The sequence below is a fragment of the Loxodonta africana genome, chromosome 17, assembly GCF_030014295.1.
Source record: "Loxodonta africana isolate mLoxAfr1 chromosome 17, mLoxAfr1.hap2, whole genome shotgun sequence".
Classification (NCBI taxonomy): Eukaryota; Metazoa; Chordata; class Mammalia; order Proboscidea; family Elephantidae; genus Loxodonta; species Loxodonta africana.
This window is the reverse complement of record NC_087358.1, coordinates 6,298,913-6,325,939: the sequence shown is the minus strand read 5'-3', so window position 1 is coordinate 6,325,939 and position 27,027 is coordinate 6,298,913. Positions and strand designations below refer to the sequence as shown.

At 44.8% G+C, this 27,027-nt stretch overlaps 1 protein-coding gene across 18 annotated transcripts in view; it reads right to left on the bottom strand.

Moving 5' to 3' along the window:
• The window catches only part of DOCK9 (dedicator of cytokinesis 9), a 345,105-nt gene that overhangs the window by 199,545 nt on the left and 118,533 nt on the right, over positions 1-27,027 (bottom strand). For 3 of the 18 annotated variants that reach the window (XM_064269954.1, XM_064269958.1, XM_064269957.1), the window contains exon 1: positions 19,530-20,163. The exons of 5 other annotated variants lie outside the window; for them this stretch is intronic. In XM_064269954.1, coding sequence (XP_064126024.1) covers positions 19,530-19,952 — 423 coding nt within the window. In that variant the 5' untranslated portion in view covers positions 19,953-20,163. Of the gene's footprint in view, positions 1-2,876; positions 3,107-10,150; positions 10,283-11,503; positions 11,627-12,919; positions 15,230-16,300; positions 17,277-19,529; positions 20,501-27,027 lie in introns of those variants that run through there. 10 more of the 18 variants (XM_064269956.1, XM_064269959.1, XM_064269963.1 and 7 more) reach the window with 9 other exon arrangements.

The following is a 27,027-nucleotide window of genomic DNA, read 5'->3' as shown; positions in this document are numbered from 1 at the left end:
CGAGCTGCTTAATCTCCGTGGGTTTATAAATCCCCTTGAGATTCTGGGCTCTCTCTCTCCCCAGAAAGGATTTACGTACGTGTTACTTTCCAAACTTTTATACATAGTTTTGGGTGGAAGGTTGTAATTCCCTGAAGAATAACCATGAAACTGAGTGTAAGAAGCCTTTGACCGGTGGGAGAGGCAGGCAGGTAACCCGTTGCTGTGTGCCGTCAAGTGGATTCCGACTACAGGCAAAAAAAAAAAAACAGGCAAGGCGCTGGCAAATTACAAGCAGAACTAAGGGGGAAAGGTGAGCCAAGCGCCATACCGGGGCTGTAAAGCTTCCTCACTTCACTAAAAAAGTTATACTTTGAGAAACACAAGAAGTCTTCAGGTTGGCAAAGTTTTGAATTCCCTAAATTGACAACGGAGCCCTGGTGGCACAGTAGTTAACAGCTTGGCTGCTAACCAAAAGGTTGGCAGCTCGAATCTACCAGCCACTCCTTGGAAACGGTGGGGGCACTTCTACTCTGTCCTATAGGGTCGCTATGAGTCGGAATGGACTCCACAGCAGTTGGTTTTTTGTTTTTGGTATCCCAGAATTTGGATCTGCCTCAAGAGGGCCACATGTACAACACAGACGCTGATCAAATAAGGCCATAGAGTGCAGTGGTTCAGAAGGGCGAGCCGTGCAGTCACGCAGGTCTGTGAGGAGACTCAACTGAGGCAAGGCGTGTAGAGTGCTTGGCGCAGAGGCTCACAGTGGACACGTAACAAATGTGGCTGCTGTCACTACTGTTGTTACTGAGTGTACTGCTTGCGAGACAGTGAGTACTTAAGTCGTTTTCTTTTCAGTGCTCCGCATACATTCAATTTCACCAATCTGTTTACATGAACTTTCCTCCACCCCCCAGGAACATATGAAACAGAACAGATAACAATGGCAGGGACATCAACAAAGAAGGAAAAACAAAAGACCAAGCACAGAGGAAACTGTATAATAAATAATGATACTGAGGTTGAGGGACTGAGCCCAAAGAAAACATGAATAGCTGCTTATATTATAGACTGCGCTGGCCGTGGTGGAGGTTGTGTCAGGAAGAGCTGAGAGGAAAAACACTTGGAGGGGTCGCGGAATGTATGGGGAAGCATTTTAGAGTCACCCCATCAGGGTCATCTCCCCGAAAGCAGCGGGATTTAAGAGGACTGTGGAGGAGAAGAAAGAAGCAGAGACATGATTCGCGGAGGGTTACGTGGAACTTAGCCCAGGCAAGAAGACAGCGGCAGGCTCAATGGGGAAGTCTGGAGCCCCAGGGTCCACAGAAGGTTTCACGACCAAGAATTGAACCCTGTGGAGAACCTCAGGGAAGACTTAAGGAAAGGGGCCACGGGGTCAAAACGGTTGGGAAGAAAAGACTCCTAGTCTTACTGTTGTTAGCTGCCATCGAGTCGGCCTCTACTCATGGCAACCCCACGCACAACAAAAACGCTTGCTGTGCGCCATCCCGGTGATCAGTTGTGGGTCTGACCATTGTGACCCACAGATTTTTCACTGGCTGACTTCTGGAAGTAGGTCTCCAGGGCTTTCTTCCTAGTCCATCTTAGTCTAGAAACTCCTCTGAAACCTGTTCGGCATCACAGCAACACGCAAGCCTACACTGACAGGTAGACTGCGCATAAGGTGCACCGGCCAGGAATGAAACCTGGGTCTCCCACATGGAAGGTGAGAATTCTACTACTGCCCCACTGAGACTGTCATTCTCACATTAAGAGGAGGTGCTAAAACAATGGCCTAGCATAGATACAGCGTATTCGCTGATATCCAGGCCGCACCAGGCCCCGTCTACTGGGCTACGGCAGCTGATGGCACAGTAAACCCCCAGTGATCTCACTCGACTACAGCTCCCACCAGGGCAAGAGGGTGACTGCAGTGTCTCAGCCATTAACCTGCCCTCCAGGGTCTCGGAGTCCATGTTCCCCTGCAGCATCTGCTATTTGGTCTGGCTGCCCAACATTCATGCAAATTGAAATTCCAGATCAAAAGGCAATCAGAAGCCAGAGAATCTTCTCAGCGCCAGGAAAATGAGATTCCTCTGGAATCCAGCAGACTTGGATAGTGTTTGCCCACAAAATGATTTCAATTTTGGCCCAACATGTAAGAGACCTCAAAAACCTTGGGAAGAGCTAAGCTCAAAGCCTGACTTATTCCATTGCTCTTCCCGCAGACATGATAGCTTCCTGTGAACTTTCCAATCATTTCTTGTCCTTGCGCCTCTGGTAATTAAATGTTAACACAAGCTGAAATCCCGTGTGCCGCTTCTCAAAATAGCAAACTAAGGGAATGGTCACGATTGGAGCGTTCTATTTTAAGAAATGAGAAGCTCATCGTGTCTGCGTATAAAGAATTTAGGACTTCCTTGATTTATCTGCAGGGCTATAAATGCTACTTGATCAGATGAAGGATAAAAATCCTTCGTGGATATTTAGTCCATTTCCAAAATGATGCATTCCTCAATGATGCCAAGAGGACCTCAGCACTGTTGCTGGGGAAGGGGGGCACCATGAGGAGGATGGGGCTCCTAAAGCCCGGTGCTAAGAGCATGGGCCACCCGGCATTTTCCTGTACTACTGCCTTCAGGATGACTCTCACTACTTACTGTGGGGGCAAAATGTACGTCAACTTGGCTAGGCCGTGATTCCCAGTATTGTGTGGCTGTCCACCATTGTGTGATCTGATGTGATCATCCTATGTGTTGTAAATCCTAACCTCTACAATGTTAATGAGGCAGGATGAGAGACAGTTACATTAATGAGGCAGGACTCAATCTACAGGATTCGGCTGTATCTTTGCAATATAAAAGAGAAGTGAGCAGAGAGGTGAGGGACCTCATTACCATCAAGAAAGAAGAGCCAGGAGTGGAGATCGTCCTTTGGACTCTGGGTCCCTTAGCTGAGAAGCTCCTAGACCAGGGGAAGATTGATAACAAGGAACTTCCCCAAAGCTGACAGAGAGAAAAAGCCTTCTCCTGGAGCTGGCATCCTGAATTCATACGTCTGGTCTCCAAAACTGTGAAAGAATAAATTGTGCTGTTTGTTAAAGCCATTCCCTTGTGGTATTTCTCTACAGCAGCACTAGGTAAATAAGATCACCTTATACACATGTAAATGCTCGGCAATGAGTAAGGAAGACCAAAAAAGACTTGACGCCTTTGTAATTATGGTGTTGGTGAAGAATATTGAATATACCACAGACTGCCAGAAGAAAAAGCAAATCTATCTTGGAAGAAGTACAGCCAGAATGCTCCTTAGAAGCATGGATGACGAGACTTTATCTTGCACACTTTGGAGGGATCAGTCCCTAGAGAATGACATCATGCTTGATAAAGTAGAGGGTAGGCGAAAGAGAGGAAGGCCCTCAAGGAGATGGACTGACACAGTGGCTGCAACAATGGGCTCATGTGCGACGATTGTGTGGATGGCTCAGGATCCGGCAGCGTTTCGTTCTGTTGTACGTAGGGTCGCTATGAGTCAGAACCGACTTGACAGCGCCTAACAACAGATAACTAAGACAACACACCATGCAACTTTTTTGAAATTGTCATATCTGAAGGAAGAATCCTCATTTTTCTATAATTAAAGTGAGCACAGGACATTAACAGGCGCCTCCCTCATGTACAAGCGTTATTAGCAGTTACCACATTTTTACGCAAATAACGCACACCTTTTTTTTTTTTTTTTTTTTTACACTTGTTTGCCAACTGCGCCCTCCCCGTGGGGTATTTTCATAAATGCTCCTATGCCCATTTTTTACACGACGCTATAAAAAAAAATTAGCATAGAGTGCTTATGAAAATACCTTGCAGGGGGTGGGGGGAGGGTGTGGTTGGGAAACATAGAAGGCATGTGTTATTTGTGTACAACACAGTACATGTTTACTCCCTCCATGGATATTTACCGAGCTTGTCCATGTGCACCATGCAGGTGTTTGGGACAGCAGGGTGAAAAGGAGGATGGCGAGGCCTGCCCCAGAGATGGGCCATCCAGAGGGAGACAGCTGTGTGAGCAGTGAGAGCAACAGGAATGTAGGAGGGCGCCTGGCCCACCAGAAGGAACCTGAGTTGCCCCAAGTAGATCATAAATTCCACAAGAGGGCAAAGACTTCTGTTTTATCCAATGCTGGCTCCAGCACCTGGCATACCATAGGCAGTTAAATGTATGCTGGGTGAGTGAAGGAACCCAACGATGTGGGGTGCTTGCTAAAGGAGGAGCCTTGGTGGGGCAGTAGTTAAGCATTTGGCTGCTAACCAAATGGTCAGCAGTTCAAATCCGCCAGCCTCTCCTTGGAAGCCCTACGGGGCAGTTCTACTCTGTCTTATAGGGTCACTATGAGTCAGAATGAATTTGATCACAATGGGTTTCAGGTTTTTGTTAAAGGAGGCTGTCAGGGCTGCATTTAAAAGATGAACAAGTCAGCCAGGACTGAGGGTGGATTGGGAAGTCCTTGCAGAAAAAACAAAGATAACAAGGAGCATGCTCACAACAGTTTCAGATTTTGCAGGGCCCAATTTTTTTTTAAAAACTTCTAAAATTGTGGTGGTTGTGGGACTAAAAAATACAAAATTATGAATATAAAATGGCTGGGGTCCAGGGCCTTGGAAGGCATCCTGAAGCTTAAGTTTTATTAGTTTTATGGTAAATCTCATCTAAGCATGGTGAGTTCAGAAAGTAGTATTTCACAACACCTGGAACAAAGCTGCAAAGAGGGGTGGATGGTGGGGTGGCCAGCAGGCCAAGGGCTTGGAGCACCAGTCTCTAGGGGAACCATAGCATCACTGAAATCCAAGGACAGAAGCTATATTTACAATAACTCCCTTCAGAGAGGACACTGTACAGGAATGCGTTAATACGCTACATGGTGAGCAGGGACACTCCCCAACGAACATGGCTGAGAAACAATGTGCAGTTAAGCCACAGGGCCTTGGATTCTCTGAGAGGGTGGGCAAGCCTGCAGACAGAGTGGAACTGCTCTTCACCAGGGGTCGCCTGCTCCACCTCTGCCCCCATGCAGTCCGCTCAGTCTCTCATTCTAACAAACAAATATTTGAAGAAGGAGCCACGGTTGCACAATGGTTAAGCGCTCAGCTAACTAAAAGGCTGGCAGTTTGAACCCACCCAGCAGCTCCACATGAGAAAGGCCTGACAATCTGCTCCTGGACAGATCACAGCCAAGAAAACCCTGTAAGGCAGTTCTACTCTGAAGCATGCGGCAGCTATGAGTTGAAGTCAACTCTACAGCACCCAACCCCACCACCCGTGTGAGAGGGTGCCAATGATGAACTGACATGGTATGTCTGCATGTCTCAGAGCCATCCCCGACTACAGCCTGAGCCCAAGTGGGGAGTGGTGGACCATGAGCCAGAGCTGCAGTGGGCCATGTTGACAAGGCCCGTTGGTAAAAAAGCCAGCAGAAGGAAGGGACAAGGGACTCAGATCCCACACCATCCTCCTACCAGAGCAAAACAATTTCCTGTTGTCTTATAACATACATGACCTTCTGTTAACCCGCAACACTCAAACTTAGGAGATCACAATGTCGTTAGGTGCCGTAGAGTTGGTTCCAACTCACAGTGACCCTATGTCCAACAGAACGGAACACTGTCCCGTCCTGCGCCATCCTCACAATCCTTCTTATGCTTGAGCCCACTGTTGCAGCCATTTTGTATTCTGGGTGTCTTCCAATCTGAGGGGCTCATCTTCCAGCACTATACCAGACAATGTTCTGCTGCTATTCTAAGATTTTCACTGGTCAGTTTTTTCAGAAGTAGATGGCCAGGTCCTACGTCCTAGTCCGTCTTGTCTAGAAGCTCCACTGAAACCTGTCCACCATGACTGGCTCTGCTGGCATCTGAAATCATCGGTGGCATAGCTTCCAGCATCACTGCAACACACGAGCCGCCACAGCACAACACACTGCCAGACGCGCAGGGGGAGATCACGATAATCAAAATAAAGTCAGATCCTCGTTCAGTAACAGAGGTTCCTTCCCAGACCGCTCGTTAGTGTGCGCAGGGCAGTAGCCTCAGCAGCTGTTCAGAAGCGTGCTTTTTTTGTTAAAAGGCAGGGTTAAGTAATACGAGCGCTACAAACTTGTGCAAACATCAGAAGCTGGGATTATTCAGTCTAGTCCCTTCATTTCACAGATGGGGACCCCAGACACATGACAGGGCAGTGACTTTCCCAGGGTCCCACGGAGAGGTGCTGGCTGAGCCCAGGCTGGACCTCAGGTCTCCCAATCCCTGGTCCAAGCCCATCCTCTCAGTCCCTGTCAAAACAGTGCCTAAGTTTTAGTTTCTGCGCTTCCATGCACAATGTGCACAAACACCCAATATAAAAACTGGAAGGAAACAAGAAACTTCTCTAAGCTTGGACTTCGAAGCAGGCTCCAAGTTCCTTTTCCTGAGGGTTAAACCACCGGTTAACGATTTGGAGACATGTTTAAAAGAATGCATCATGACAACAAAACTCTGAGACATCTAAATCTACTTCTCACGCTGAAATGTGGTGTCATCCTCAGAACAGACTAACGCCAAGAATGACTCACTTATGAATACCGTGTTTTACATTATAAATACTAATAAGATGTTGAGTTTGCTTTTTATACGGCACTAAAAGAAGCATGCAAGTCGAGAACTTGTCACTGAAAGAAGATTTTACTTCATAAAAATGTCATTTATTAAACTTGGGCACTCAAGTTCCATCAGCTTGAGGGAAGGCAAAGATTTTGGGTTCCATATTTGTCGTTTTCATAAACAACTGTGGCTTCCCAAAATTATTTTCCTATTACTGAGATGAAGAGATCTGAAGACTCTATGAAAAGCTGTCCAACCAATCAGTGGCATCTAGAAAATGGTGTAACAGAAACATAATAATGGAAATTGAGGAGATAATAAAGATGATTAATACCAATTAACTAAAACCCACGAACTGCCTGCCTGTAAGCTGTGCTACATGGGGATCCTCAGAGAATGTCAATGAAGAGAAGACAGGAGAGAGATTTAGGGAATGGCTCTGCGCCCTGAGCCATGTGGTCACAGGAGACTGAGCTGAGAGGAGTGGGATCCTCCCCCCACAAACACAGCGCCCCAAGGACCTTCTTCCTATGATGCCATGGGGGAGGGGCTGAAGAGATGCACAGAGGGTGTCAGAAGGGAAGAGACAACAAGACAGCCAGCCTGGGGGAGAGCACAGCAGGGGCTCACGCACACCTGGCTCCTTCCTGGCTTCTAATCCTGCCTGCCGTTTTTTCTGTACCTGAAAAGCAATAATGAAAGCAAAAAAGAAAAAGATGACAGTTGTGTAAATAATTCTGTCTCAAATCTACACTTCACCCCAGACTCTCTTCCAGCCTTTATTATATGTGTGTGTGTGTGTGCGTGTGTGTGTGTGTATGCACATATACATATATATAATTTTCCCCCTTTTTTGGCATTGTGTCCTGAAATTACTAATTCTTACTGTATCAACAAAAGCTACTTTTGGAACACTGAAATGAAAAGGTCAAGTAATTAAGCTAAACAGTTCTAAAAGCTGGATTTAGTCAGATTTCAAAACAACTTACTTTAAGCTACTTATTTTAAGATATTGGGGACAGGGTGTGGAATATTCATAATACATAGCTAGTTCACAAAACAGTTTCTGCATACCTCACGCCAGAAAGGCAGTGGAGAGACCAGTTCAGAGCAGGTGTTGAGAACCAGAATTAAAATCCTGGCCCCAAAGGTCTTCAGTGCTGTTGGAGCTGCGTGACAGCACCTGGGGGCTCCTGAGACCAGCGGCATCAGCATCACCTTGAAGCTGGAGGACATGCCACTTCATCCCAGGCTGCCCCATCAAGCTCCAGGGTTGTGGACCAGTAGTCCGTGTTTTAACAGACCCTCCAGGTGATTCTGATGCATATTTATGTCTGAGAACCACGTACAAATCTGCCTATCTTTTTAAAGAGGCTTGAGAATTTCTATTAAAAAGTATTTTTCAAAAATCCTGGCACCATTACGTATTGGTTACGTGGCCTTGGGGTAGGTTAGTTACTTAACTTCTCTGGATCTCTGTGTCTGTGTCTGAAAATGTGAACAGTGGCACTGTCCCTTCATCAGCATCACAGGGCTACTGCTCGTTTCAATACGTGGTGCCTGGGGCAGAGTACGTGTCCCTAGGTGGCACACAGCTATGGGCTCAGCTGCTAACCAAAGACCTGAAGGGTCGTGTCCACCCAGAGGTCACTCAGAAGAAAGGCCTGGTGACCCACTTCAGGAAACCAGCCACTGAAAACCCTGTGGGGCCCAGCTCCACGCTGACACACATGCAGTCTCTTCACTGACAACCAGCCACTGAAAACCCTGTGGGGCCCAGCTCCACGCTGACACACATGCAGTCCCTTCACTGACAACCAGCCACTGAAAACCCTGTGGGGCCCAGCTCCACGCTGACACACATGCAGTCCCTTCACTGACAACCAGCCACTGAAAACCCTGTGGGGCCCAGCTCCACGCTGACACACATGCAGTCCCTTCACTGACAACCAGCCACTGAAAACCCTGTGGGGCCCAGCTCCACTCTGACACACATGCAGTCCCTTCACTGACAACTGAAAAAACCAAAAATGAGCACAGAGGAGGGGCTCACCAAATAGTGGTCGTGAGGGTCACACATTGTTGTTATCTGTGGTCCAGACTCCACAGAATTTCAGCCCCGAGCATGTACACGGCTTGGCTGAATCACACATACCACCTTCCTAAAGCTCCCCCAAGCTCTGTACGGTTACATCATTGCCACTTTACAGGTGCGGAAACAGAAGCTCCGAGGGGTTACCTGACTTAATGAAGGTCACGCAGATGGCACTGCAAGGACGCAGACCCTCAGGTTTCCTGGCCCCCAGCCCAAGACCTTTCCCATCACCCAGCAGCGGTCAGCACAATGGAATTTCAGATGTCTAGGACAGGGCACTCCTCCCTCCCCAGTGCCCCTATTTCTCTCTGCAGGAGACACACACAACATTTCATTTCAAAGAGTTACCACTGCTCTACACCATGGACCTTCAGCCTCCACTCTTCCAGAGCAGACAGGGGTCTGAGGCCTTCTGCCCAGCTACCAGAGCCACAAGCGTAAACTGAATTCAGCAGTCCCTTCAAGAAAAATACTCATTTTCTGCCTCAAGAATATTAAAAGTCATACCTCAGAATACTAAGCCTTCCTGAAGAACCAGGTTTGGATGCTTGGATCTATATTAGTGCCATTAGGACATATTTTATTTATTTTACCACTAAATATCTCAAAGACATGATCTTTCCAAGAAAAACCCAATCTTCTACTTAAATCACGCATTCTTTCCCTAAACCAAACCAAACAAAACCCATTGCCATCAAGTCAATTCCCACTCATAGGAGCCCTATAGATAGTAGAACTGCCCCATATGGTTTCCAAGGAGCGCCTGGTGGATTCGAACTGCCAACCATTTAGTTAGCAGCCGTAGCTCTTAACCACTATGCCACCAGGGTTTCCATTCTTTCCCTACAGATTCACAAATACGCAACACTATCCAGTGGCCCATCCTCAAATCACAACTTTCTAGTTTGAGGCTTTGCAAGCTCTGGAATGCAGGGTTTATAGACCTGCACTATCAGCACAGCAGCCACTAGCCACATGTGGCTGCTGAGCACTTGAAAGTTGGTCTTTCTGAATCTAGATGTGCTATAGTATAAAACACACACCAAGTGTCAAAGACTCAGAATGGATAAAAGGACACAAAGTATCTCAATTTTTTTAATAAGGATTACAAACTGAAATGATAGTATTTTGGAAACAATGGGTTAAAATGTATTATTAAAAATAATTTCACCCATTTTTTAGTTTTTTAATGTGGCTACTAGAAAACTTAAAATCACATACATGTCTCCGTTTCTGTTATTCTGTGCCATTGAGTCGATTCCGACTTAGAGACTATATGGAAACATAACAGATAATTTTCTTAAAATTTACGGCAAAACAAAGGACAGGCCCCCTTCCTGAAATGTCTACTTAGAGGCAGGGGAGACAAAGCTTTTGCCAAGTCTTGTGAGGTAGGTCATGAACGCAGGTGCCCTGTGTGTTCCGTGTTTCTAACAGGCCTCACCTCTGCTGTCTCTCCCCGTGGAAGAGCTATACTCTTTGACCTGGCATCTGTGGGTCTCCGCTGCCGTTTCCACGTATAATCCATTTACCAGGACGCTGCTGCTAAGGTCACAGGATGATTTTTCCTGATGAACTACAACCATCAAAGCTGATGTTAACTTTTCATGCTTGGCTGAGTGGAAGAAGGTAGTATTGGTAACAGAGAGGGCTGCTGGCTAAAAAGCGGGGAAGGGGTTAGTTTTGGTCATGTATGTTTTGCACTCCTGCACTCAAATACTCACATAAAATGTTAGCTACCTTTTTTATTTAGATCAAAAAATAGGAGCAGCACAGGAGAGCTGGGGTCACAGTTCCTGCATCACACGTGAGCAGTGCAGTAAAACTTTACCTTCACGAGGCAGGTAACGCACATGGAAGTCAAGCCGGTAAAGGCAGCCAGTTCACCACTTTTTACTTTTGGCAATTCAACACGTTTGGGCATTGGTGGCTGAGCCTCATAAGGTGTCAGAGGGGAAAAGGAAGGAAAGCCATCCTCAGATCCAGTCTCCGCTGGAGACCCTCTCTGCTACCCATTCTTTGTCACAGCATTCCCCAAAAGTGACCAGGACCAGGCTGGGAAGCAAACACGGAGCTCTGACATCATGTCAGAGATGAGATACAACGGTAACAAAACCACGGCTCCTGCTGGGCATAAGCCCCCTCGTTAGTGAGGAGACTGGAGGATGAACCTCAACTACAATAAGGCAGAGCTGTGGAGTAACTTAACACGCCGGAATAAAGATACTACGATGGGCCACAGGAGCAGAGGCCCACCAGAAAATGTGTCGAGGGCCTTCTTGGAGCAGCTGGCATTTGAGCTGACTTGAAGGATAAATGGGAACTGCCAGGCAGTGGAGTGATTCCAGGCCAAGGAAGAGCCGTGCCCAGGTGTGAAAGCACACCAGCTGGAGGAATGGCAGGGCCAGGACTCAGGACGCATTCTGCAAGCTGCAGGAGGTGAGGCAAGCCAGCAAATTCAGGGCCAGCCTGTAAGAATCAAGTAAGCCTTGTTATTTACACCTTCTCTGCAATGGAAGGTCTGAGAAGAGTTTTCAGCAGGAAATTAATGATCGCACCCACGTTTTGGAAGGAGCAGTCTGGGAGCCTGATGCAGCATGGCTCAGAGAAGACTGAAAACTAAGCTGACAGGGACAGTCCAGGTCACCTTGGCAGGTGAGGAGTCTAAAGGGCAGATACTACTACTACCCCCATCTGACACACAACGCAGTCTCGGCAGAGAAATGCTAGGTGAGCTTTTAGACACACACTAACAGTCGTCATGGAGCCGGGGGGACTAGAACCCAGGTCTACTCACAGCGAGTCTAGGGCTTTCTGCACCGCTGGCTTCTGGCTTTTCTCTTGGTAGTGATAACTCTCCACAGCGAGGAGATCCCAAAACAACTACCGGCCTGCCTCCTTCCCAGGAACCTGGAAAAGTCTTTGGAAATCCATTGTCAAATGTAACACGCTCCTCTGGAAAAGGGAGCACTAAAAACTTCTGAAGATTCAAAACTTTATGAGAAACTTAGGACTAGCTATATCACATTACAGGGATATTTCGACCTTCTGGAAAGCTGAGTATAGACTATAATTTCCAAGCATCTTGGTTCTAAGATTACACTCAGTAATATGTTATCTGCAGGCTCATGCCAGGTCTCCTTGCATCTCCCATGTAGCATTTCCTGCTTACTCCAAAAGCTGCTACCACTTTTACTTATTTTTAGGTTGACCAACCCATTTCACTCATGTTACTTCTTACATTGGATGGAAATCTAGTATCCTCTGTTTTAAAGCTCCTGTAACTCAAAACCCATACGATTTTGAGTCAACTAAACTTAGAACCTGAAGCCAAAACTCCAGGGTCAAACTGACTCTACCACAGTTATTTTGGTAAAGCTACTAACCCTGAAACATGCCGCTTTGGCCCCAGAAGAGACCTTGGAGGTTATTTACTACATGCTTCTCATTTGACAGATGAGAAAACTTAAACCCCGGGGGAGAGAGGGTGACTTGCAGAGATTTAGTGGCAGATCTGGGACCAAAATTAGGCCACTGAACCCTGGTGGCATAGTGGTTAAGTGCTACGGCTGTTAACCGTAAGGTCAGCAGTTTGAATCCACCCGGCGCTCCTTGGAAACTCTATGGGGCAGTTCTACTCTGTCCTATAAGGTCGCTATGAGTCAGAATCAGACTTGATGGCAACGGGTTTGGGTTTTTTTTTTTTTTATTCCACAGTGCTCCTATTGGCCCACCCAGCCACCAGCCACCTATAACATATTTCTGCTGCCTTGTATGTACTTTCCAAAGAAAAGGAGCCCTGGTGGCACAGCCATTAAGAGCTACAGCTGCTAACCAAAAAGTCAGCAGTTCGGATCCACCAGCTGCTCCCTGGAAACCCTGTTGTGGCAATTCTACTTTGTCCTATAGGGTCTCTATGAATTGGAATCAACTTGATGGCAATAGATTTTTGGTTCCAAAGAAAATAACACACCTGGGCAAATGGCACGTGCTTCTGTACACTACAGGGGCAGCAGTGCCTATTTCACTAACAAGGGTTCAAACATTTCAGGAATGTCCTGGATCACGGTGTAAATTAATGAAGACAACAACTGCAGTAGGGAGAGGAAACAAGACACCTCCAACTGCGAGATAATCCACCAGACTATGACCCTATGTAACCTTCTGCGAAGATGACAAAATGTTGACACCCAAAATAAGAAGTGAGTCCTACCACCAATTCTGCTTATATTTCCAACTTCTTCAGGCGTGACCATCATTCTCTTCGTCCATCTGGTTGTGCTGGCCAACCACTATTGTTCTGTCACTTATAACTTGGCCTTTCTCCGGCAATTTTTAAGAGCCTTGGTGGCACAGCAGTTAAGCTCTTGACTGCTAACCGAAAGGCTGGCAGTTTGAACACCTAGCGGATCCAGGGGAGAAGATGTAGCAGTCTGTTTCAGTGAAGATTTACAGCCTTGAAAACCCTGTGGGGCAGCCCTACTGTGTCCTATAGGGTTGCTATGAGTTGGGGTTTTTTTCCCCCCCCCAACAATTTTTAATTTTTTTTTAAAAACAGGAATGTTTTCTTTTTCATCTTTATAGTCTCATGACCAAGCACGAACATGAGTTCATTTTCATGCATAAATTATACATATTGTGTATGTATATACAGGTAGGATTTTTTTCATCACCCCCTCTGGGCTTTGGGAACCTGACTAGATGTCTGCATCCTGGCTCTGCTGCTTATTAAACGTGCAAATTTTTTTTTTGAGTAAGTTAGCTAACCACTCTGTGCTGCGGCTTCCTCATCTGTAGAAACAGGGACGATAGTGTCCATACCTCCCAGAGCTGTGAGAATTAACTAAAATCATGTGCTTAAAAGACGCAGCTGCTGACCAGTTGATTCCAGCTCATGGCGACCCCGTTATGTGTCAGAGTAGAACTGGGCTCAACAGGGCTGTTTTTTGGGTTTTTTTAGTATTTATTTTATTTTTATTTTGTTATTGTTGCTGAGAATATACACAGCAAAACCTGTATCGATGCAACCATTTCTACATGTTCAGATCAGTGACACTGATTACATTCTTTGAGCTGTACAACCATTCTCATCCTTTTTCCGAGTTTTCCTCCCCAATTAACATAAACTCACTGCCCTCTGAGCTTTCCTATCTAAACTTTCAAGTTGCTGTTGTGGATTTGATCCCACACATATAGTTCTAAAAAGAGCATAATGCTCAGGGCAGACTTTTTTTTTTTTACTAATTAAGCTAAACTATTTGTTTTAAGAAGACTTGAGGGGACATTTTTGGTTTAAAACCTAAAGATTTACCTCAGGGCAATAGTTTCAGGGGTTCGCCCAGCCTCCACGGCTCCAGAAAGTCTAGAGTCCGTAAGAATTTTAAATTCTGTTCTGCATTTTCCCCCAGAGGGTTTTCAATGGCTGATTTTTCAGAAGTGGGTCATGAGACCTTTCTGCGAGGAGCCTCTGGGTGGACTCAAACCGCCAACCTTTCAGTTAGTAGCCCAGGGACTCCCATGGTATTCTTACTGGGCTTAAAACAAGTGTGTGGCCCAGTGTAAGGCACTATTTAAGTATTTTTGCTATTTTTACTCCTGGAGCCCTGGAGGCATAGTGTTTAAGAGCTTGGCTGCTAACCAAAAGGTTGGCAGTTCAAATCCACCACCCCATCCCTGGAAACCTTATGGGGCAGTTCTACCCCATCCTATAGGGTCACTAAGAGTTGGAATTGACTCGACAGCAATGAGTTTCAAGGTTTTTTTTTTTGGTGTTGTTACTATTACACCAAAAAAGAAAGCAATTAACATTATTATTATTACTTTTTATAAAAAACAGTGACTAACCACTCTGCTTCCAAGTTGATAACAGAACATGGAAAAAGAAACATATCAGACCTGGACTGATTTTAGTTTTCTATATAATCGATAACTTTAGAAGGTAAAGTGAGTGAGTTCAACCTCATAATGTATTACACAAGTTACAGAAGCTCGTTCTCAGTGGAGGCCTTGACAGATGGGATAGTTTCCCACGCACGGCATGGTTATTAAATTCAACCTGACCCTCTACCTAAGAGTGCACCCTCCAGAGATTCCTTCAGCTGACTTCTCCACAAATTTGTGTGCAACAGCAGGGAGCCTCACTCCTGTGGACTGCTCATCAGAATGTTCAGGGCTCACGATGCCTTCTTTAAAGCAGGGCTATGCCTGCTTTGGAAACCCTGGTGGTATAGTGCTTAAGTGCTACAGCTATTAACCAAAAGGTCGGCAGTTCAAATCCACCAGGCGCTCCTTGGAAACTCTATGGAGCAGTTCTACTCTGTCCCACAGGGTCACTACGAAGTCAGAATCAACTTGACAGCAATGGGTTTGGTTTGTTTTTTATGCCTGCTTTATCCCTGGACGGCGCCAATGGTTAACGCGCTCAGCTGCTCATTGAAAGGCTAGAGGTTAGAGTGCACCCAGTGGCACCTCAAAGAAAGACCAGGCAATCTACTTCCCCAAAAAAGCAGCCACTGAAAACCCCATGGAGCATAGTTCTACTCTGATACCCACGGGGTCACCATGAGTCAGAAATGACTCAATGGCAACTTGCTTTAGGTGCTAAAAAAAAAAAAAAGGAAAGCCAGAGAATGCAACCCTGGCTGGTGCTGCTGCCAATTTAAGCGTTGTTTGCATAAGCGAGAAAGGACGAGGGAGATTTTAACACTCACTGTGCCTAATAAGGGCGGTCTGCCTGTCGCAGAGAGTTGCTGGGAGTTGGAAGCCACCCGACAGCAGTGGGCTTGGTTTGGTGGGTTTGTGCCTAATAAGTACCGTTTGAGAAGTGTTAGTGAGGACTGAATTCCCCTCCCCAACCAGACCTCGGCTGCTTGGTGAAGGGCTGGGTCTGCCTCACTCTGTATCCCCAGTGAGCCTGCAAATTTCAGCATTTACAAATGTGGGTCGAATGAAGGAACGAATGAATGAACAAATGAAGGGGGAAAAAACAAAGAGCAGAGTGAAGGCTCGTGGCTCTAAATAAGTGAAATTCCCGGTTTTTGTCATCTGGGAACATGCCACTACATAAAGCCCGCAGTAACTTCTTTTTTTTTCACCACTTGATATTAAAAAAAAAAACAAAAAAAACTTATTAAATACCGTCAATGAAATATCATTAATGTTTCTAAAGAAGCCTTGTGGCAGAAAGGTTTTCTGCATAAAAACTTTAATTCACTCAACCACGGTCACGTGATCGTTTTCCACAGCTTATGTTTTAGGGCATGCATCTTAGTTCACGTATTCGTTTTTTTACCACTTCTAGAATAAAAAGAACTTCAGGGATGGGAACGTTTTCTACTTTCATCACCTCTCTCTCCGAAAGAGACCACAGGGTTCTCGAGTAATGTACTGACTTGCCCAACCAGAAGCCAAGTCTCCCACTCCTTATCACTTCAGGCACACACACCGCCTCCTCACATAGGTATTCACCTAAAGCAATCATTCAAATATTGACATATTCCATTTCTAACACTTGAAGATCCCAGGAACATATCAAAAATAGAAAAAGTGTCTCTGAAAAGACACTTTTCAAAAAATACCTAGTGAGTATACATACCCAACCTGTGAAGATGCAGCTTTTCTGTCTTCAAACCTTTCCACCTTCAAAATCCTGTGCTATCATGCTTACCTGCCTCAGGAAAGGAACAAAATTAAAGGGCCCCGTAAACTCCAAGTATCCTAAGCAGTTTTGACTCTTTTGAGGCCACGCCCTTTTCCTCTGCATAGCTGTGCAGTAACTATTAGAAAAAAAATGACTTCCAGTAAAGGCAGCTTGGGGATGGAAATACGTATTCAAATGCAAGCAGGACAACTGACACGTAGACAGGGAGAATACCCTGATTGTTCCCCTGTTAGTCATTCCCAGGCACAAAGTCCTTGTCAGGGGGGTTGGCAGGGAGCCTGGGACGGGAATGAGGAAGTTTTGCCTTGCCCTTCCTCCTCCACACACAATGCAGGGGACACACACACCTACACAGTTGTCTGTAAGTTCATCCTTGCAGTCTCCAACACACACTTGCTGCGGCAGTGTCACTAATCACAAAGGACTGAAGACTGAATCATCATCAAATGGTGGTATAGCTATAAAACTGAAATACTATACAGCCCTTAAAAATAATGGCATAAATTTACACATGGTGATGAAGCAAGATGTTCTTGGAGTGTTTGGGGAGAAAAATCAGCTTGCAGAAATTCATAGTACTAGTACATTTTCCAAAAATACACACACAAATTAGCTTTTACATACACAGGAAACAGTCTAGCAACATATAAGACACCAAATTATTAATAGTGGGCACCTTTCAAGAACAAGGATATGGGTGCTTTTCTCCCCATATCAGCACTATCTGTAAGGAGTCCTGGTGGTGCAGTAGTTAAAGTGCTCAGCTGCCAACCTAAGGTTGGTGGTTCAAACCCACCAACCACTCTGCAGGAGAAAGACATGCACTCCCTCCATAAAGAGCACAGCCTTGGAAACCCTACGGGGCAGTTCTGCTCTGTCCTATACGGTCGCCATGAGTTGGAATCAACTCAACAGCAATGAGTCTTTTTTTTTTTTTTTTTTTTTTGACGCTATCTGCATTTCTTATTATATGCATTAATGACTTCCAGGCTTTCTAAACTACTATTTTGCCCAAGTACTGTTTGTGTATACAACTAGCAAAACCTGATTTCTAAGTGCTGCCTCTTGGATAAAGGGCATTTTACCTAGATTTGTGTCACTCAGTAAAATTCACTTCTGTTATCTACAGACTTGAGGTTTCTGACCAAGTACATGGCTCACTGACACAATAACGTTAGGCAGCACTACACCAAACAGATCTCATGGCTGCGTATGCACGCTTTTAACAAGTCACCTTGAGAAACAAGTTACACGGCACACAATTTGTTAAATTCTCGTTGGCAAGACCAGGATAGTTACGGCCAGGAGGTCCGCCCTACTTGAAAAAACCAAAACCCCTTTGCCAATGAGTGGATTCTGACTCATAGCTGCCCTATAGGACAGAGTAGAACTGCCCCATAGGGTTTTCAAGGAGCACCTGGTGGATCTGAACTGCTGACTTTTTGGCTAGCAGCTGCAGCTCTTAACCACTGCTCCACCAGGGTGTCTGCCCTATGTTAAGGCCCTGCTTAAATATCCTTCTTCTCTAATCTGATATTAGCTCTCTTATCTCACTATCAGATTAGAAAGAGTTCCCAGCTGTATCACTGCTGCCTTCACCTCCCCCCACAGGTGCAGAGCCAGGACTTCCTGCACGCTGCCAGAAGCTAAAGGGTCCCAAGAGGGCGCTCGCCAGCTGCGGGGGCAAACAGCCCAGCCTTATCCATTACAGGGGAGAAACAGCTCCCCATGGCACTGGATGTAGTGAGATGTGACTGAAACAAATAACTAGGACAAGAGCAGCCTATTTTTTGAGCACTAAAAGAGAGCCGAGTTTTTAGAAGTCATTTGGCATGATTTAAAAATAAAAATCACCATGCACTTTTTTTTTTTTTTTTAACAGTGTATTTAATCCTCTGGACAAATATTTCTACACATCTGGAGAAACACTGACAAAAGGTTTTTAAGAAAATTCACTAGGGAGCCCAAACCACACAACTTCCTGCAAGAAAGTGTAAACTACATCAGCTGAGAGCTACGACCAGTTAAACCTGCGCAGCACATAAGCTGTTCAAGCTACTCAATAGATAAATAAGCTATTGTGCTGGCAGAAGGAATCCAAGAAAATAAATAACATCTCTGAACAATATACCAGAGAGTGAAATGTAAACCTAAACCTCTAAGACGAAAACGTGCAGTGAGAAAGATGATCACGGTTTACTGACTCTCTCGGTCCAGAGTCAGGAATATAATTTTTAAGGCAAGCTAGCATAAGTCAGTCACACATGTTGCAGAGGAAAGCATTTGTTTCAATATGAAACAAACCTGTTATTACGGAAGTTTTAAATTCAGATTCCTAATGACATTAATTGAAAATTACCTAAATTAGTAACCAAATCCTTTCTGCTAATAGCCACTGAGCCTCATGAAGCGTAGCGTAACAATCCCTTCAACAGATCGTTTGAAAGGCTCAATTGTCTCCTCTGCTGTGTGTGTTGGTGGTTTTTGCAGCTTGCTTAAAAAAATTATGTGCTTTTATTGTACTGAAGAAATTCCAAAAGAGAAGCACAACCTACTCATTGATGCTAACACAACCATTTTTCACATTCCTTGCTGAGAAAGTCCACTGAAGCACTTGACTTTATCCAAACTGCTAAGAGTTTAGCTAATGTTAAGAAGAGAAACTTCCCTGTGGGGTGATTCTAAGTTTAGGTTTTCTTACTTTGTTCAAGGCAAACCAGAGCACATTGAGACTTCAACAGTTACATTCTCAAAGCCCCCAAATGTCTCCTTCCTAATTTTCCTAATAACATAAATAATGTACTTTGTCACAATTTAAAAAATTTTACATCTCTTTTCAGCCCTATGAAGGCAAATAAAACATGTCTTCCTGGGGTTGTTTGGAAACTCTGCAGCTAGGTGGGACATACTTTTAATACATAATTGTTTTACAAAGAAGCCTCCTGGAAACCACATTCACTAACAAGATGCCAACATTTCTTTCTTCACAAAGAAGAATCAAAGTGGAACTTAAGTCAGTTTACAGAAATAGAGAGGAAAGTTCCCAAGAGGTAAGCAGAGCCAGCTTTAACATCAGGAAGAGGGTGAAAACGCACCTACTGCTCAGACAACGAGAACACCCAGTGGCAGAGACACATCACAGCATTGGAGAAGACCCTCTTACCAGCACTGGACCCGGGCTCTCCACTTCCACTTCTCCCTGAGCTGCATCCTTGCACTGCACGGGGGACTCGATCACAAGCTCCTTCTTGACACTTCTGCTGCTTGTCCTGCATTTATCAGCCTGCATTCTCAGCTCAGAAGGCAAGTGAGAAAGCCAGCAACGGGGACAGCTGGGAGCCCCTGGCCGGGTGAGGCAGATGCATGCCAGTGGCCCACAGAAGGAAAGGAAGCTGGCCTCCCAGGCACAAGTGGTCAGCTGGCTGACTGGGTCTGCTGTGGTGGGAAAGCATGACAGCCAAGGCCAGCCTCCAGGAGTGTTACTATTCCCCGGAAAATGGGAGGTTCCTACTCCCGGCCAAACAAAAACAAACCCCAAATTGTCCAATACACAGTGTGCTCCCTCTCCGATAAAGACGGGCCTCATTGTGTCTAGTCCACACAGCGTGGGCCAAAGCAACCCAAACCAAAATAGTGCAATGTTTAAAAGAAAACGATTCACAGTTAGACGCCTTCATCATTACTTTAAAAGTGAAGCTCACAGAACTTAAGAGAAGGCTAAGTTGTCTGGTTGTTCTAAAATTATCAAAGGTCCTGAATGCTTTCATTTGTGTTATGGCTAAACACCAAATGCTTGGCTGATGATCAAAGCAGGGAAGACCAACCAGCAAGCGTGTTCCTATAGCCACAGCCAGTCCAACAGCCTCATGGGTGCAGGTATAGGAAGAGTGGCTTGTTCTGCCTGCCTGACAGACCCGTAGCATGCAACTCCACAGCCTTTGCAAAACTTAACCCATCTCCCAGTGAATGCCAGAAAGACAAGGTCAAGCATTTTCCTGTGAAGCCACGTATGATGGGAAATGCTTCTATTAAACAGAATTTTACTTTACTTAAAAAGCACCAACAGGTATGGGGTGCCTTTTTGTGCCCAGTACTAGGTACTGAGGGGATCACAGTAAAAATATAAGGCAGAGTGTCACTCTCCTCAAGGAACTTGGATAGTCAGGAAGGCAAGATGAACAGATGGGAAATAATAAATGACAAATTAGTAAATTAAAAGATACACAAAAGCACAGGAAAGCGATTTACCATCCCATGATTCAGTGGTGACAGCACCAATAAACATTAACCTTCACTTCTGGGATGCTGCAGATCTTCACCCAATTAGTTACTCTGCTTATTTTCTTGAAATTGGGGAATATTTAGTAAATAGCAGAGGTTGTTGTCTCTACTGGGTACATTTCAACTCATAGTGGCCCCATGTGTGTCAAGGCAGAACTGTTTTCCACAGGGTTTTCAGTGGCTGATTTTTTGAAAGTAGATTGCCAGGCCTTTTCCCAGGTTCTTATGGGTGGATTCAAATTTCCAACCTTTGGTTAGTAGCCAAGCACATTAGCCGTTTGCACCACCCAGAGTAGTAGCAGTAGTAACAGCAGTAAGTAAACAATGAAACTAGTTACCGTATAGCAACCATAGGTAGCATAAGATACACCACCAAGGATAATACAGAAACCAGAAAGAAGGTGGTTTATCTGTGTTTTATTTAACAGCGTGGATCATAACAAATTATGGGTAACATTGTGAAGAAAGGGAATTCCATAACACTTAATTGTGCTCATGAGGAACCTGTACATAGACCAAGAGGCAGTCATTCATTTGAACAGAACAAGCGGATACTGCGTGGTTTAAAATCAGGAAAGGTGTGCGTCAGGGTTGTATCCTTTCACCATACCTACTCAATCTGTATGCTGAGCAAATAATCCAAGAAGCTGAGCTACATATGAAGAAAAATGTAGCACAAGGATTGGGGGAAGACTCATTAACAACCTGTGATATGCAGATGACACAACCTTACTTGCTGAAAGTGAAGAGGACTTGAAGCACCTCCTGATGAAGATCAAAGACCACAGCCTTCAGTATGGATTACGCCTCAACAAATCCTCACAACTGGACCAATAAACAACATCATGACAAAAGGAGAATAAGACTGAAGTTATCAAGGATTTCATTTTACTTAAATCCACAATCAACACCCATGGAAGCAGCAGTCAAGAAATCAAAGGACACACTGCACTGGGCAAATGTGCTGCAAAAGACCTATTTAAAGTGTTGAAAAGCAAAGGTGTCGCCTTGAGGACTAAGGTGCACCTGACTCAATCCATGATGTTTTCAATTGCCTCATATGCATGTGAAAGCTGGATGATTAATAAAGAAGACAGAAGAAGAACTGACACCTTTGAATTGTGGTGCTGGCGAAGAACATTGAATAGACCGTGGACTGCCAGAAGAACGAACAAATAAATCTCTTGGAAGAAGTGCAGCCAAAATGCTCCTTAGAAGCAAGGATGGCTAGAGCACAACTCACATACTTTGGACATGTTATGAGGAGAGATCAGTCCCTGGAGAAGGACATGACACTTGGTAAAGTAGAGGGTCGGCAGAAGAGAGAAAGACCTTCAAGGAGATGGACTGACACAGTGGCTGCAAGAACAGTCTCAAATATAACAATTGTGAGGGTGGCGCAGGACTGAGCAGTGTTTTGTTCTGTTATATATAGGGTTGCTATGAGTCAGAACCAACTCAACGGCACCTAACAACTTTATAGAAACATAATCTAAAACATTACATAAATCTCAGATCCAAGTACAAGCCTCCCACTTTCAAGGCAAAACACTTTGCCTAGCAAGGCTCAGAACAGGTAGTGAGGAGCCCAGCCCCACCCTGTGCTGCCCGGCTTTTCTCTCCACAGGGCCTGCTGCAGCCCCTCCACCTCACCAGCTAAGTCCAGCCTCTGTCACTGCAAACACCAAGAATCCTTCTGACTGAGTACGGTTACTAATTACGTAATGAAGCACAGGGTTTAATGAGTTCACACACACACACAAAAAAGCTACTGATTTCTGGAATAAATTTCTTTAAAACCAACCCCATTTCTCAACCTTGGGTCATCATTCATGATAGATATACGTTCTCCTACCAAATCTCTGTTCTAAAATAATATGGTTTATGAACTAAAAAAAGTCTGACTTTGTAAAGTTACAAGAAGATGGGGAAAAAAGATTAAGTCTTAGTTATACAAGCAGAGAATCGTAATGTTGTATCCAAACTTAGAAACATGCTATACAGGTGACATCTAGCTCAACTGGCCTAACAGTTCATAAAGAAAATGTTGCACATCCTACTTTAGTCAGTAACATCTGGGGTCTCAAAATCTTGTGAGCAGCCATCTAAGATACTCCACCGGTCCCATCCTGTCTGGAGCAAGGGAGAATGAAGAAAACCAACAAGGGCAAGATTAGTCCAAAGGACTAATGGACCACATCTACCACAGCCTCCACCAGACTGGGTCCAGCACAACTAGATGGTACCCAGCTACCACCACTGACTACTCTGACAGGGATCACAATAGAGGGTCCCTGAAAGAGCTGGGGAAACCCCAGTGGTGTCCTGGTTAAACTGCTACAGCTGCTAACCAAGAGGTCAGCAGTTCAAATCCACCAGCTGCTTCTTGGAAACTCTATGGGGCAGTTCTATTCTGTCCTATAGGGTTGCTATGAGTTGAAATTGACGTGACAGCAGTGGGTTTGGCAAGAGCTGGAGAAAAATGTAGAACAAAACTTTAACTCACACAAGAAGACCAGACTTGCTGGTCTGACAGGGACTGGAGAAAGCCCGAGAGTATGGCCACCAGACACTCTTTTACCTTAGAACAAAGGTCATTCCTGAGGTTCACCTTTCAGCCAAAGATTAAACAGGTCCATAAAACAAAATGAGACTAAATGGGGATACCAGCCCAGGGGCAATGACAAAAAGGCAGAAGGGAACAGGAAAGCTGGTAATGGGGAACCCAAGGTAGAAAAGGGGAGAGTGTTGACATGTGGTGGGTTTGCCAACCAATGTCACAAAACAATATGTGTACTGTTTAATGAGAAGCTAATTTGCTCTGTAAACCTTCATCTAAAGTACAATTAAAAAAAAAACTACACTTGGTTAGATAAAAAAAAGAAATGTGCTATAAAACAAAGATGAGGGCAAAAGTCAAAAGCACTCTACAGACCAACTAAGCATGACTATAGTACAGTACAACCAATTCCACTCGAACCTTTTCTGAAGTGGCTGGAGAAGTTCTACAAAGCCCAGTTTTTCCTCAAATCACCATTGCCATTAAGACCTCTGAATTTCAGGCCTTTAAGGAGAGATGTGCTATCCTACTTGCTGGGTCAAAACAGCCTCATATTCTGTAAGGAACTGGAAGGGACTTAGGTTATTTATTTGACAAACACTATATATGGAAACCCTGGTGGCATAGAGGTTAAGTGCTACATCTGCCAACCAAAGGACTGACGGTTCGAATCCACCAGGCGCTCCTTGGAAACTCTATGGGGCAGTTCTGCCCTGTCCTGTCGGGTCACTGTGAGTCGGAATCAGCTTGGTAGCTATGGGTATGCCTAATGAGTATGAGTCAGAACCGACTCATTGGCAATGGGTTTTGGTTTTTTTACACAGTGCTCACTGTGGGCCAACACCTGTTCAAGTCCCTTACAGGTCCCAATTTATTTAATTCTCATTATCACCCTGTGAGAAAGGTAATGTTATTCTCATTTTACAGATGAGGAAACTGATGCACAGAGAGGTCAAGTAACCTGTCCAAGGTCACACAGCGAGAACTGGCATCTGGATTCAGTGTGCATACTATGCTGGACCAGTTATCTATTCCAACTATGACCAAACCGCTAAAAAGTACAAGCATGTAAAACTCACCATTGCCAGCTAGCGATTAAAGGTAACAGCAATGTCTGGGTTGAAGGTCATTTAAAGTAACCTAGTGAGGAAGTAAATCCTTAAATGGTACAGCACAGCACCTGGTATGTAGTGGGTGTTCATTTAACAGCAATACTGTTATTGCTGCTGCCATCGTCAGTCCAACCTGAAGAAGTTAGTCTTAAACGCAGGATTTTGGCCAGGTTATCGATAAAGACAATTCCACCAACTATGTCGCTAAAACATTACAAAGTTCTTCAACAATTAAAAATCAACTGTTCTTCCCTCATTGCTGCTTGACTATGATAACCAAAAAGAAAACCAAATCATCACCGTGGAGTCTATTCCAACTCAAAGCGACCCTATAGGACAGAGTAGAACTGCCCCATAGGGTTTCCAAGGAGCACCTGGTTGATTCAACCTTTTGGTTAGCAGCCAAGCTCTTAATCGCTGTGCCACCAGGGCTTGACTATAATAAAAAATAATAATATATTTATCTTGAACCCATGTTCATGCCATGAACCAGGCATCTCAAGTTTTTTTATATTTTTGAAGTTTGTAGCAATGAATCTGTATTTCTTTCGTAATCAAGAAAAAGTTGTCGTTGGCTCTGAGTTTTCAGAAAGCCAGGACAAAAAAGGCAAAAATGATCAGTTGTTATTAGTTGCTGTCAAGTTGATTCCAACCCATGGCGACCCCACATATGCAGGGCAGAACTGCTCCATAGGGTTTTCAAGGCTGTGATGGGAAGCAGATTGCCAGGCCTGTCTTCCAAGGTACCTCTGGGTGGGAACTGAACCGCCAGCCTTCCAGCTAGTAGTCAAGCACTTAATCATTTGCACCACCCAGGAAAACATGCAGTCAAAAGGTGAAAACCAGCAATGTGCAAAGCAAGTAACTGTTTTAAAAATTTCTCACATGGGTACTTACATAAAGGGGCACTGATTAGTACACTGGGACAAAGTTCTCAACACTTACAGGAAAGTTAGTAGCAAAATTCTCATCACCATCTCTACAGCATAATAGTAAACCCAGATCAAGGAAAGCACTGACGAGGAGACAGTCGTCTAAGTATCACCTTCAAGTGGGGCCAACTTGATGAAAGAGGGGAATTCTGAGGATTTAGAGGAATGGGGAGACTGTATGTCAGCTCTCCTGCTACAGAACTGCTCAGGCAATTTAAAGTGCTTGGGTTCTCTTATTGCTTGTGTAGGACTGGCCAATGCTTTAGAAACCTGATGACCAGCGGGAGTCACATGGTACAACTTTTAACTTTAGAACTCAAACCTCTGAGTAGGATGTGGTTTCTCTATAGGGTTCATGAGATCAGAGTCCAAGGACGAGAGAATGGCAGGTGGTCGGTACAGCCACAAGAGGAAACGCCATCTTGGAAAGACAGGAAGTAGCTGGCCAAGATTTCCTTCATGACATTGCAGGAAACAAGGAACATGTAAGGACCTTTGGACGCAAAGCCCACAAACGATTATTGAGCCCCTACTACCTACCAACCTCAAGTTCTTTCACACATTGTCTTGCTTAACTGTTAAAATAACAAGCAAACCTGTTAACATGTATTAAGGTTGCCTTACTCGCTGCTGTGGAGTCAATTCCGACTCATAACGACCCTGTATGACGGAGGAGAACTGCCCCATAAGGTTTCCAAGGCTGTCATCTTTACAGAAGCAGATTGCCATGTCTTTCTCCTGCAAAGCGGCTGGTGGGTCAAACCACCAACCTTTCAGTTAGCAGTCAAGCAGTTAACCACTGTACCACCGGGGCTCCTTATTAAGGGTATAGAGGCTTAGTATTAAAATCGAAAGGAGTAAACCCTGTAGGGAAGAGGAATACTTTCAAAGAAGAATGGAACGAATGCTTAGGTGCTTTAGTTCTCAAGTTTTAATATGCATATAAAATATTATAGAGGTTGCTTATACGAAACCACGAAAGCTTTACAGGAAAGTTACAGAATGTTCTAGAACACTATGAGGATGGCTAACTTGAGACCTGAAAACCCACATGATATCTCCCTCCCACCGCAAGATGAAGTCCCATCACATGCTGACAAAAGAGAAGCTGACAGAGCCTTCCCACAAGACCCAGTTTAAATGGCACCTTCCCCTTGAAACCTCCCTTAGTCCTTCGGGCCAGAATTAATCAGCCCTCCTCTGTTAGGAAACCCTGGTGGCACAGTGGTTAAGCTCTATGGTTGCTAACCAAAACGCCGGCAGTTTGAATCCACCAGGCACTCCTTGAAAACCCTATGGGGCAGTTCTACACTGTCCTATAGGGTCGCTATGATTCAGAATCAACTGGACAGCAACAGGCTTTTTGTTCTCCTGTTAACCCCACGGACACTGCTTTTACCTCTACCTTTCATTAACCTTGTATGTGTCAAACTCTCAATGAGTCTGGAAATTTACCAAGGGCAGGGACTGTGTCTTAACCAACTCTGAGGATTCCACGTCTTAGGGACTGTAAGCACTCAAATCTTCTTTGCCAAACCGAACGTTTATATAGACTTAATGTCACTGGACATCTTCTGACTACAGTGAGACGCAGCAGTTGTAGAAATACTCAAACATTGTCATCTGTTAATGGCCCAAATTAAGGCAGAGACTTTCACCGGTTCATAAACTGAAACACAATGGACAATTTACTGTTAATTCAAATGTTCCTTTCTCCCAGCTAAGAAAAATGTTATTCTGAAAGTTCGCCAGATATTTCTGGAGACAAAAGTGTAC